At 39.4% G+C, this 12,875-nt stretch overlaps 1 protein-coding gene across 1 annotated transcript in view; it reads left to right on the top strand.

The window, feature by feature from the left end:
• lrp1bb (low density lipoprotein receptor-related protein 1Bb) overlaps positions 1–12,875 on the top strand; it is a 264,366-nt gene that overhangs the window by 205,829 nt on the left and 45,662 nt on the right. The window contains exons 52-57 of the mRNA XM_038720173.1: positions 725–853; positions 1,312–1,434; positions 2,593–2,733; positions 2,974–3,161; positions 4,473–4,656; positions 4,747–4,832. Of these exons, the coding sequence (XP_038576101.1) occupies positions 725–853; positions 1,312–1,434; positions 2,593–2,733; positions 2,974–3,161; positions 4,473–4,656; positions 4,747–4,832 (851 nt within the window). The remainder of the gene's footprint in view (positions 1–724; positions 854–1,311; positions 1,435–2,592; positions 2,734–2,973; positions 3,162–4,472; positions 4,657–4,746; positions 4,833–12,875) is intronic.

A 12,875-nucleotide genomic window follows, 5' to 3' on the forward strand; every position in this document is an offset into this window, starting at 1 on the left:
TTCGCGTGGGCACTGAGGCAAATATATTTTTCATCAATGAGGCCTAAGAGACACATCTATTTCAATGGGCAAATGAGATGTGTATGTAATGAATTCTACAATGAAATAAAAAGAATCCAACCGCTATAAAGAGACTAGAATTGCTGTGAACATTGGTTGTATAATTGGATTGTAATGGAACGTAGAGGAAATATTAATGAACCGGCCCAAAGGTTTCCCAGGCACTATTCTTATCAAAACAAGATATGCGCTTCAGCTATACAGTACATGCCTAATTGAACTGCTGTATTTACCTTTGTTTCTCAATGACGCCAATTTTTTCTACTGTTCTCTTAAAGGGCAGTCCTAAGATAAAGGAGAGTATTGCTGACTTCAAGTATAATTCAAGTGAATAATTCTTAATCACAATAGCGTAGTCATTGTTGTTAGCTTCCGTTAGGGGAACACATGCGCAATGAAAATTTGTTTATTTAGGCCAAAAAGGGGTATGAGTTCAAAACCATAACCAAAACCTTTTTTCTCTGAGTTCTAATATAGCCAGATATTCCAATAAGGGCAGAACAAGGGCTTTGAATAAATGGTAAATCTTCACAGATAACTGAAGGTACCAGCCTAACCCAATCCACCTGCTTCATTTAGGTGCCCTTTGTACTCATTCTTCTCTGTGGTGCATTGTATTCTTTGGCTTTTGAAAGTAGAGCATGTGGTCCTGTTTTCCTTTCAGGCTCAGTGACATGTGCTCCAGGGCTGTTCAGCTGCCCTGGGTCGTATGCCTGTGTTCCGAAACGCTGGCTCTGTGATGGTGAAAGGGACTGCCCTGACGGGAGTGATGAACTTTCTGCAGCTGGCTGCGGTAAACTCTAGTGTCTAGTTCAACAAATTGAATAGCTCCCTACAGTTACAACAGAAACTTAATGTAATCCCAGAATTAAGAAATCATTGCTTGTTTACACATTATTGTAGTATAATGAGTATCCCATTGAAAATGAAACCCACCAAACACATACTGTGCAAATCCCTTTGCAAATTTTATTTCAAGCTAGGAAAATAAAACCAGTATACAGTGGGAAGTGGCGAACAATGGAAGTTTTTGTACTTCTCTAAATGGTGTGCCACAAATCCATTCATCTGAAACTTTGTTTCTTCTTTGATTCAAGCTTACTAAACAGCAGAAAAACAATTAGAAATCACCACAGACAAATGGAGTAGACTTACTAATGTTGACATTTTATACATATTGCATGGCATCTTTTAGAAAAAAAACGTTTATTCACTAATAAGCCCTTTTACCTATTTCTTTTTGTGCATTAGCACCCAACAACACATGTGATGACAGCTCGTTTCGCTGCCACAACAAAGCATGCATCCCCCAGCGATTCGTCTGCGACCATGATGACGACTGCGGAGATGGGTCTGATGAGTCAGTGGAATGTGGCAAGTAGATTTATCTTGCACTCTTGTTCTTAAAGCTGGGTAGGCTACATTGGAGAACTAGCAAAAGAGCTATATTTTGAAAGTATTCTACTAATAATCCCAACCCCCTCTCTTCAGGCCTCAAAAGCCATTTTCCTATGCAGTGAGTGCATGGGCAGAGTGCAGGTAGGTAGGTAGACAGGATGGCAGGTAGGCCAGACAATCATTGTATTCAGTTTGAAAGAAATGCTGCTTATAGAAGTCATGTGACATCCACAGATGTCTTTTATCATTGTGTCAGAGCATTTGATTTGTTGATTGCTGTCAGGACGCAGAAAGGGAATATCAACAAATATAAACCACCCTAGCTTTAATATTCACCAATGGTATATGAATATGCCCTAATTGAAAGTTGCACTAGCGAGCTGAAAAAACTTGTGTTCGACCGTTTGAACTTCAATGAAAACATGTCCCTATATCAAAATCACCAAAGTGAAACAATTTGGAGTCATTGTGCATGGGTTTGATAACCGGGGACCACTCTTGCCATGAATAAATTAAACATAAGCACATAAAAAAAAAGGAAGACGTTGTTTTATACAGTTAACGCATTCCCTGGACCTTGGCCAGTTTTCTAGGCAAAATAATGAGATATAATAACATTGTTTGAAATGATGGAATAGTTATCTATATCTATATAAAGGACTGTATATTGTTTTAAATTAATAAAGTGTGCATTCCAGAGTAAGATGTTTTCTTTTTAAGCATTTAAAGGTGATAATGCTAAAAGGCTAGGTCTTTTGCAACTGGTTTGTTATAAATCTGTTTATGTTTCTCTGGACTCTAAGGATTGTTTTATTTGATATTATTGTACTTTTAACCATACTGACACTGGTCTCTGAGCTATAGGGGATTATCTGTCAGTCTATTTTTGTGATGCCTTGGGCTGATAAAACATGTGTATTTATGTTTTTAAATATTGCCCAATGCAGCTGTGAACAGCATTCTACCTCCAGATGGCCTGATTTGTTTATCAGCCATGATTCGATATACACTACGAGGATGCTTCACTGCAATATTAACAATGTGCAAGCCTTGTGCAGCATTATTTTTCACCATTTGCACTTAATTCTGCCAAAGTTACACCCTAAACCGAAGTGTCACTATCTCTTTCTTTAGTCTATCGCTCCTGTGGATCAGAGGAATTTCGCTGCAGGGACGGCCGCTGTCTTCTCAGCTCTCAGTGGGAGTGTGATGGCCATGCAGACTGTCCCGACCACTCTGACGAACTGCCTCTAAACCTCAAATGTCTGGCTGCAGGTAAGACTGCTGTTTGGCTCTCAGCTAGAATCTCTTCATCAGTGTCACCAGAAGCACCACTTGCCCAGGAAACTGGCTGCGACATATGACAGAAACAAAAAGCGCTACAACCAGGAGAGCGTTCTTGAACGGAAAGGAATTTATCTGTCGAGATCCATTGTCAGGTCAAAACCATTCCCCAGCTTTGATGAGAAATTACAGGGCATTGTGCCAGTGACAGTCATGTCTTGCTCTTTTCAGGAAGCTTGTGCAATGGCTCCTTCTTCATGTGCTCCAATGGACGCTGCATCTCGGAGGGGAATCTCTGTGATGGGAGAGATGATTGTGGAGACCGGTCAGATGAGAAGAACTGTAATCTGAATGAATGTTTAAACCGCCGAGTCAGTGGATGCACACAGGACTGCCAAGACCTTCCTGTCGGATACAAGGTAAGCGGACTAGTCATGGTTCAGTAGCTTAATAGCATGCATTCTTCCTCAAAGAATGCACAGTTGGTCCATAAAGTCTAATTCACCCTGCAAAATCTTAAACCAGGCTGCAATAAAACTGCAGATGGAAATAAAACAATTGTAAACATATTTTTAAACAACCTATAAACTAGTGAATATGATTTGGTGCAAAAACAAAATGTGCCCTTTAAATATGTGTCACAGCTATAATGTGTCCTACTACAGTCTAACATTTTAAATTATAGAGTTTACTGACCTTCAGTAAGCTCTAGCAGCATTAGTAGCAAGTTAAATGTGAAGCTTATATTAGTAATAGTGCAGACATAAATTATGAATTAAGCCTAACTTCGCACATCATTAAACAGATAAAGATTGGTGGGAGCATACATACATTTAATCTCTCACTTTCTGAATAACCTTGAAAGCTGTAAGGAGAGTTTAATGATATGCCAACAACTGCCCCCCTCATTGTGCCAGGTGATTATGCCTTGCTGGGCAATGGTGGCATGTGATGTTAGGGTTGAATCCAGGTCAAGGCCACTTCTGCTGGATTGTTCCGGTGGCCATCACTGGTGTCAGTTTATGCCTTTGTCCCTTTTTTCCTCTCCTACTCTTCCATAAGACTGTGCTCACTGCATCAGAAAAGTGGCTGAAAGCACAGAAAACCTCTATTCCCTGTCAAGTCAGGGGCAGAGCTGGACAGAGAGCACATCAATGCAGACCCTTAGCTCATCCAGTTGTGGTTTGAACAGGGGGATCAGCAGAAAGGTCCTCAAGGTTATAACTTTGGATAAGAAACGGATTTGCAGTTTGTCCAGAGCAGCTGATACAAGCTCTTTGGGTTATTTTGGGGGTGGTCAAGTGCAATGGAATTTTTGAGTATGTCTAAATCATTGTTTTGATGTCGTCATATATGTTATGTGCTAGGTTTTGAAAGGTTTGACATTTCTTTTTGATGACCTGCATTACTTTGAGAGAAAGGTACTGGAGTTGGAAATGTATTGTCTGTTATTACAGAATGATCTAAAATTACTGTAAAAGCACAGCATGTTTCAGGGCACTGCTTTTATAATATGGCCACAATGAAGCATTTTATAAAGACATTTAAATGTTCATGATTTTCAAACGTGTCTGAGCCAGTCAGAACATAAAACTTGACTGATTTGTTTTCAACTTTTTAATTGCTAAGTGGGAGAGTCAGCAGATCTAAACCGAGGCTCTTTCATTTCCTTCATTCATGACCTAATCCCTAGCATTTTTATCATTTTAATTGTGTTTTTATGTCATTAGTGTAAATGCTGGCCTGGTTTCCGCCTGAAGGATGATGGGAAGACTTGTGTGGATATTGACGAATGCTCCACTACCCTTCCTTGTAGCCAACGCTGCATCAACACTTATGGCTCCTACAAGTGCCTGTGTGTGGATGGCTATGAAGCCTTGGAGCGCAACCCTAATACATGCAAGGCTCTGTCAGGTCAGCCTGTCTTTTTTTATTTCTCAATGTAGAAAAATTCAGCAACTTAAGTCCCACTGGTCCTCTAACACTGCATGTTCCTCATTTCAGCTGAAGAACCTTTTCTCATTATGGCAGACCACCATGAGATCCGGAAGCTGAGTGTGGATGGCTCAAATTACACCATCTTGAAACAGGTAAGTGACATCTAGATCACCACCATTGTGCCTGTAGGGACATTTTCACAGTTCAGTTCAGTCATTTTATTATATGTTATTATTATAAGTGGTGAAACCTGACTTGCAGTAAGGATAACAAATAACACTAGCACAAGGACATAAATAGTACACAAACGAAAAGTACAAAAATGTTACCTATACCTACATTAAAACACTAAAAATTTGAAACAATCTAAGTGCTAAATTACATGTGCAGATTAAGCAGGGTTACAGGGTGTCCGCGGGGTCTTTAAAAGTCTTAAAAGGTAATAAATCAATTTTGCGAAAATTAAGGCCATTAAAAAGTAATAAGAAGTCTTAATCACCATTTAACAAGGTATTAAATGTTGAAGAAATTTTTTTCAATGTGAAAATCCTGTTTGTCCAAAAGTTTGTTTGCTGAAAGCGTGGGTGAACGTATTTATTAATAATGCAAAGCCAAAAATACTTGACAGGCAGTGAGTAGCGACTGTGTGATTGGTCCCTGTAACGTTAGGCGCAGGGATCTACCGAGCGCCTATTTCACTCTTAAACGCCCCCCCCAAAAAATAGATCCGTACGAACTGGAAAATGAATAACGAGTCCAACCGACCATTGAATTTTGTTGTACTGATCAAGTGGGCGATTAAAGTTATCACACATATCATTGCAGGCAAGCTCACATTATCTAGTTTAAACCAACTAAAACACAAAAGTTTTCAAATTCAGAGTAAAGGGGCTGGTTTGTACAGTACAATATAGACCAGGCCTTGCAGGGAACCTGCTGGTCAGGTGCGTCTGCGGGACACCTTTAACCTGGCCAGTCCCCTTCACAATATAACCCATGTGGCTTTTGTCCCTGATGTCCAGGTTACCATACCAAGCAATCATGGAAAAAGTAAGGACAGATAATATAAATGACTTAAAGTAAAGCAGTCATAATATTCCTAGCTATATTAAAAACATTTAACATCTTTAACTTATTGTACAATTTCAGGATCAAATCTCAGGTTACTATCAATGACTGTTCCAAAATCTTTATAATGTTTTTCAAAAGCGGTGCCGATGGGTGCCGATGGTGGGTGGGATGATTTCCTTCTAAAATCAATGGCCATATGCTTTGTCTGTGTGGAATTTAATTGGAGGAAGGCCTCAGCACACCAAACTCATCCACCACTGGCCCATGCTAGATTCATCTTTATGGAGCAAGCAGATGAAAACTGTATCATCAGCAAATTTCAGGATATCCCCTTGCTGGCTTCTACAGTCATTGATGTAAATAATGTACAGCAAAGGGAACAGGACACAGCCATGAGGAGAGCCAGTGGAAGAGGAGCGCTGTTCTGACAAAAAACCATTCACTCCCTGAGACCAGCTTGCTAAAAATCTACAAACCAGAAACAAATTTTCTTCAAGATTAAAATGAATAAGCAATTCCCTTGCTAAAACATGTGGCTGGATAGTATTAAATGCAGATGAGAACCCAAAAATAAAAGTCTGGCATGTGTGGCAGGACCTAGTGTTGTAGTACTCGAGACCAGTCTTGGTCTTAAGACCACATATTGATGGTCTTGGTCTCGTCTTGGTCTCTACCGCATTTGTACTCGGTCTTGTCTCGGTGTTGGACATTGAGGACTTGGGATTTTATTTCAAGACCATAACTTTGGGAATATCAATACATTGCTTTTGCATTGTCTGATTTGTTAACATCCTCACTTTGAATGAAAGTAAAACATATTGCTTCAAATGCAACTAATAACACTAATTACTGACTGTCATCCCTCCCTGTGATGCTTACGTTGATTTCAGCTCTTAGTGTTTGTATGCGGGTGTTTTAATGGGAATGTGGATCTTTCAGATCAATATTTTTGAAGTACCTATGATCTCGTTCCACATTTTATTGCGTGCCATGCTGGTCTTGGTCTTGACTCGGTCTCGCCCTCCGTCGGTCTTGGTCTCAACTGCTCTCAGCCCCTAAAAGTCTTGGTCTTGTCTCGGTCTCGATTAACTCTGGTCTTGGTCTTGACTTCTATTGCCACACTTCATGACGAGTGAAGTCAATGCCACTGAAGTAATTTAGTTCCACCTCACAGCAGTTCAGAAAAATACCTGGGCAGTCTTCCTGTGATACAATCCATCTTATTTTTCTGAAACACTGCCTTGACATCCTGAGCATCAAACTGACTAAACTTGACTTTGTGGGGAGAGCAGACTCCCTGCATATTTTAAGTTCAACTGCAAAATCATGGGTATCAAATTGTAAATAAAAAGTATTTCAGTTTTCAGCTAGGTTGCTGTCATAGCATGCACTGCTAACTGGCTTGTTTTCAGTTTTCTGCTGGCATGTCATTTTCCTTATTCCATCCCAAGCTGCCTTCAATTTGCTGCTGCTTAAATCTTCCTCTATTTTTTTTTATATTGTAACTTGGCCCTTTTAATTTCCGCTCTGCTGTCAGTCTTTTTTTTGTTCTCATCACCTTTAAGGAAGGCCTTATGTTTTCTATCTAGCATTTTTATGCATTTTTATTTAGAAACCTTTGGCTTGGTATTTGTGTACATTTTAACTGAGTCCTTAAACACAGGCCAGTCCACTCAATCAATGCACCCCTGTAATTTAGAAACAGCATCTTTACTCCAGATCTTGACTTCTTTTGTCTTACCCTTCTTTGTCTTAAGGTTTGGCCTATATAGGGGTGAGATAGATGGTGCTGTGGTCAGAAGAACTAAGAGGGCCTAGGAGAAGCCTTGTATGCTTTTTTTATAGAACCATAATACAAGTCTAAGGACTTATTTTTCGTAGTTGGGCAGGTGACGTACTGGTAAAGATCCAGGGATTTGTTCAGTTTGCAGTGATGAAAATCTCCCATTAACAAGCAAGGGGCATCATGGGAAAGGGACTGAAGCCTTTGAGTCACTCTGTAGATGGCAATTTGGGTGTTTGCTTTTTGGGTTTATGTACACTGTCACAAATAACTGGGGGAACTCCCTGGGGAGATAAAATGGACAGAGAGAGACAACAATTTACTGTTGGCTGAGCATATGGACGCCCTGATTGCACCACCACTGATTTATATATACACAGACTCCACCTCCCCGGGATTTCCCCATAACTTTTGTGTCCCTGTCCAGCCTGACAGCTGCTCCGAAGCCACTGATTGTCAGATTTGAGTCGATGTCTTTAGACATGAGCCATGTCTCACTGAAGTCCATAATGTAGGCATCTTTGTATTCTTGTAGATGGTTTGTGTTTGCCTGCAGCTCACTGAACATTTGGAGGATTATAGAGGGGAGCGAAATGCGTCAGAGTTTGACGATTTAAGTTAGACATTCCATGGCAACAGCAGCTCATGCAGATGCGGCGCCAGCAGCTCCCTTAAACTTCTCTATATTTTTGTCTAACATTTTTTTTCATTTTTGTTACTGAAGCAAATAGGATTAGGATCACTTATGACATAAATATACTTATCAATAAGAAAAGGAAGTGCAGTGATCACATTGAGCACAGTGGACCTTGAGACAATCACTGCTCACGGCATCTCCCTTCTAGACAGCCAGACCAGCTGCAGACAGTGTGATTGAACCAGGAAGAGAAGAAAGAGAGCCAGGATAAGAACTAAGCTAACCCAAGTCAGACCCAGGGATGGGAAAAGATACATGAAAATGTATTTTAAAATAAGATGCCAAATACCATAACTTTACGTGTATCAAAATAAACTACAAAATACAGCAGCCACGACATAAATCAAAATAAACTGTATATTTGTATTTTTTAAAAATAAAAAATACTTTTCCAAGGTACCATGAAATCACTTTGCAAACCTTCTATCTATCGACCTATTCGATCTATCCCTTCTCCATTATACTGACTCAGCTGATTAAGTGGACAGTGTTTGAGAGCAACAGTTTTTTTCTGCCTAATAAATCATGCGATAAATCTGACAAATAAAACCAGTCAACAGATCAAATATTGACATAACCCTATGATCACCCAGAAGGTGGTTAGTTTTAAAGTCAATAACAGTTTAATGTTTAACTTACAGTTTGGTAATAATGTCTAATTTTATCCTAATTTAGTTACTTGGTGTTTGGTAATGAGGGGCCTACTGTGCATCATCTGAACAAACACGAGTGGTGGATGGATGGGTTAATGCAGACAATAAGGCGCATGTTTGTGCATTTAAGTTACACCATCTGGTGGCATTATAAAGTAATGTTGTACAAGAACTCTGAAACGCTTTATTAGTTTTTCTCATGCGCAATAGACACAAATTTAACATAATCTGCATGTAACAAGCTTACGTTAATTGGGAGGGCTGCTACTCAGGTCAAATAGTTAGCTAGAACATTTTGTAAATTGGTAAACAATTTAGCCTAGGCTACTAAAACAAACACCAAAACTTACAGGAACTGTTAAGAATTCTATCACTTTATTCTTAAAATTGATAAAAAAGCTGGCAACCTACACTTTTCTCACCTTGACCTTCTCCTTCGGGTCTGGATCAATTTTCAGTTCTATTCTCAGTACCTAGTGAGAATTGGTACCTACTACCAGTAGTAGGTACCAATTAGAAGCATCATTTTTATGTCATCACATATGTATTTTACAGTATTTTTAAATACAAAACAAAAGTATTTTGATACCAAATATGAGGGCATTTTCATCCACACTGTCAAATACAAATAATAAAATCCAATTTTGTCAACAGTCATGACTGAAAGATCCACGGCAAACAATTTTTTAACCACTGTCAAGGACATAAACACATACCAAGAACAGTGCCCTCTTTGACACAGAGGAAAGGATGAGTGTTCACTATTATAAGATTGACATACTGCTAGAGGCATTAACAGATTGTCAACCAAATGACCTTCTTCTCCTCTTTTAGCATTTCATTTTGAATCTCCTGTGCTTCTTGTACCCAGTCCATTAGCTATATATTGAGGAAGTATGGGTTTTATTTGAAAACACAAATTTTAGTGACAGTGCAATTATTTTCATTTACTAAATGTATGGAGGAAATGGTACCTTTGGTGAGACCATCAAGAGGCAATGCAAGTGATATAATAATGTTCAGAAAGAATGAGACTGAATGAGACTTAAAGAGGTGGTATTATGCTCATTTTCAGGTTCATAAACTTATTTAGGGGTTGTACCAGAACAGGTTTAATTTTCAAAAAACACCATATTTTGTTTCATACTGCACATTGCTGCAGCTCCTCTTTTCACCCTGTGTTGAAGGCTTCATTTTAGCTATGGAGTGATACATCTTTTCTCTAAATGATCTTTGTTGGGAGTTGCAAATGCGCAGTTCCTAGTTAAGGACTACTAGCCAATCAGAAGCAGAGAAAGGCGGGTGAACGAAAAACCAGTAATAGCCAATCAGAAGCAAAGAAGGGCGGGCCAATGAGAAGCCAGTAAACATGACTTCCTTTCAGCTGTACATGCTGCCGACCAGCTTGGCAACATAGACTGGAGCAAGAGGGGTTTTTTTGAGTTATTAATATGTAACAAATGTATCTTTCATCCATAAAGTTTTAACTGAGCTCTGTCTCTACATCACAGTAACAACTTTATGTCCATTGACTGCCTGGAGGGTAGCTAGTGTTTTTTCACTGGTGTTTTTGAGGGCGTGTCAGAGTAGCCGCTTGGCGTTATATGAGGCGCATTAAGCTTTCTTCCCTTGTGTCATCACAAGGATTAAAGGGAAACGGCTGGACTACAAACGAGCTGTTTTCAAGTAGTTCAGAGCAGAGTTTTCTGTGGGAGATGGGAACTCCCTTTGGGCTGGACTTTGGGCTTTTTCACTTTGCAAACCTATTAAATGCACCAAAAAGGTATATAACTCAATAAAGGAGAGGGAAATAGCCAAAAAGCATAATACCACCTCTTTAATTAAAAACGAATTTAATATTGAATCTGTGTGCATCAGTCTTTTTACTTTCTGAAATTTGCTATCCTTGAATGAGATGCACCTGAGTGAACATTTCTGAAATATGCACTGTGACCCCCTTTGCACGGAAATATATATTATTACCTCAATTGAAGATACTCAGTATTCCTGAGTAAAAACATCTGTGCATAGGTGATTCAACTTCAAGAAGTTATTTACACAAGTGAGTTTTGTGAAACCTGAAAATTTCGCACAACCTCTGTGAAGTATTGTTTTTGTTTTAATGACATGTCCACTGTCCATCATGATTTCTCAACCCCCACCATATGGGCAAAGGAAAAAGGCCATTCTGATTGGCAGAGAAGAAAATGGCCCTATTAAGAACCCCATGGTAAAGCTATTTCAATTATTCCTAGGTCTCATCACAGCTGCTCTGGGCAATGTTTGTGTCTGGCTGATTATCACAAATGGTTGATGGGATTTACTGTAGATCAACCTACAGGTTTCCTGCAGTCTCCTCTCACAGTCATATTAACCTCTTGACTCCATGTACTCTACTGTCTGTATCAGAGTTCTCACCAGCTTCACTCACAACTCACTTTAATCACTGCATGTTAGCGTTAATGGAAGCTAGAGAGGGCAAAAATGCACATGGCTTTGCAAAGTGGTGATGGATACTTTACTGACCTCATATCACTTAACCACACCATTACATACCCTCTCAGATTATACATTGATGATGATACTATCTCAATTTCAAATGAGCCGATATTTTATTTATGTATTGCTTCTGCTGTTTGCATAACTTTGTCTTCCCACCACAGACACATGTGACTCACTATATATTATTGTATAACTCCAACACATTGTTAAAATCCATTCAAAGTGTTTAGAGCTGCTCTGTTTATATTCTCCTAAATTTTCGCTGTGCTTAATTAGAGCTGGAACATCAAGTTCTGGCTCTCATACAGTAGGGAACACCATTACCTGGGAGAACATTTTTACATAAGTCTGTTAAGCTTTCCATGCACGTCTGATAAAATGACAAAATCAGTAAAATAAGGTTACAAAATGTTCTTAAATTAACTTTGTAGTGTTGAAAAATTACTTTATGCCAGAGTTCTGCATGAATTAAAATATCGATAAGTTTTAGCAAGTTGGTGCCAAATTAGACTTACTATAGAACTGTTACTATAGAAATGATCCCCACGTCAATAAACCCCAAGTTGTAAAGTGGGAGTTTGTTTTAATGCCGGGGACGGTAGCCAAAAGCCAAAGCAAAGTCAAGTCAGTTGGCAAACAAACACTGGTGACTGCTTTTTACTGTCAGACATGTCTTATTTTAGAAACACAAGAAGTTGAATATGTGGAACAAGGTTGGGTGATTTCAATACTGTCTACAGGGGCAATTTATGGAAAACATATCTCTGTTAGAGGCACTGATAAAGGGACATGCGGTATCATCTCTATTGCTGATGTTTGTAGTGGAGAAGGGTTCCCCCAGGGCACTTTGGTGCCTGTCTGTAAAGGTGTTGATGATCTGATGAAGATGTCTCATTTCGCCTGTCAGATTATCTGACACCTTTTTTCTCGGCACCCACAGCGCGAGACAGCAGGGTGGGGGCACTTGTTTGGTAAGCAGCGCTGTCTGACTGACAGTGGGGTCCTGTGAGCATGACAGAGGAGGGAAGTACCTCGCTCTCCTGCTTTGATAGGAGCATTTGAGCCTTCACTGGCTCTTCAAGTGTCTGTATAGCTGAAAGGATTGAGACCTGAGGGAAAACCACCAAAATCAATATTGCTTGTACAGTAAATATCAACTCACACACAGATACTGTAAATGTTGAGCTTGTTTTTATATCTTTCTCATTCCATTGATGTTTCCACCTGTAGGCATTTTAAATAATTAATTAAACTTAACCTCACTGGATTAGCGTAATCTTTTTCATTGTGACACAGTGCGATACGTGCTGCTTTTGCTGTAGAAACTCTGTCTCTACACAGGATGCGTTCAGGCACAGCATTGAGTATAGGTCACAAAATTCACAAAATGTAAAATAGACGTAAAAATAGTAGACTTGAAGCGTTGTGTGCATTTTCGTGCATACAGTGCATTTAAAATGTGAGCTGTTATTCTGTTTGTGCAGAGAGC

This window comes from Micropterus salmoides, unplaced genomic scaffold, assembly GCF_014851395.1.
Source record: "Micropterus salmoides isolate LMB-PRFRI ecotype aquatic unplaced genomic scaffold, ASM1485139v1 Ms_hic_scaffold_15, whole genome shotgun sequence".
NCBI lineage: Eukaryota > Metazoa > Chordata > Actinopteri > Centrarchiformes > Centrarchidae > Micropterus > Micropterus salmoides.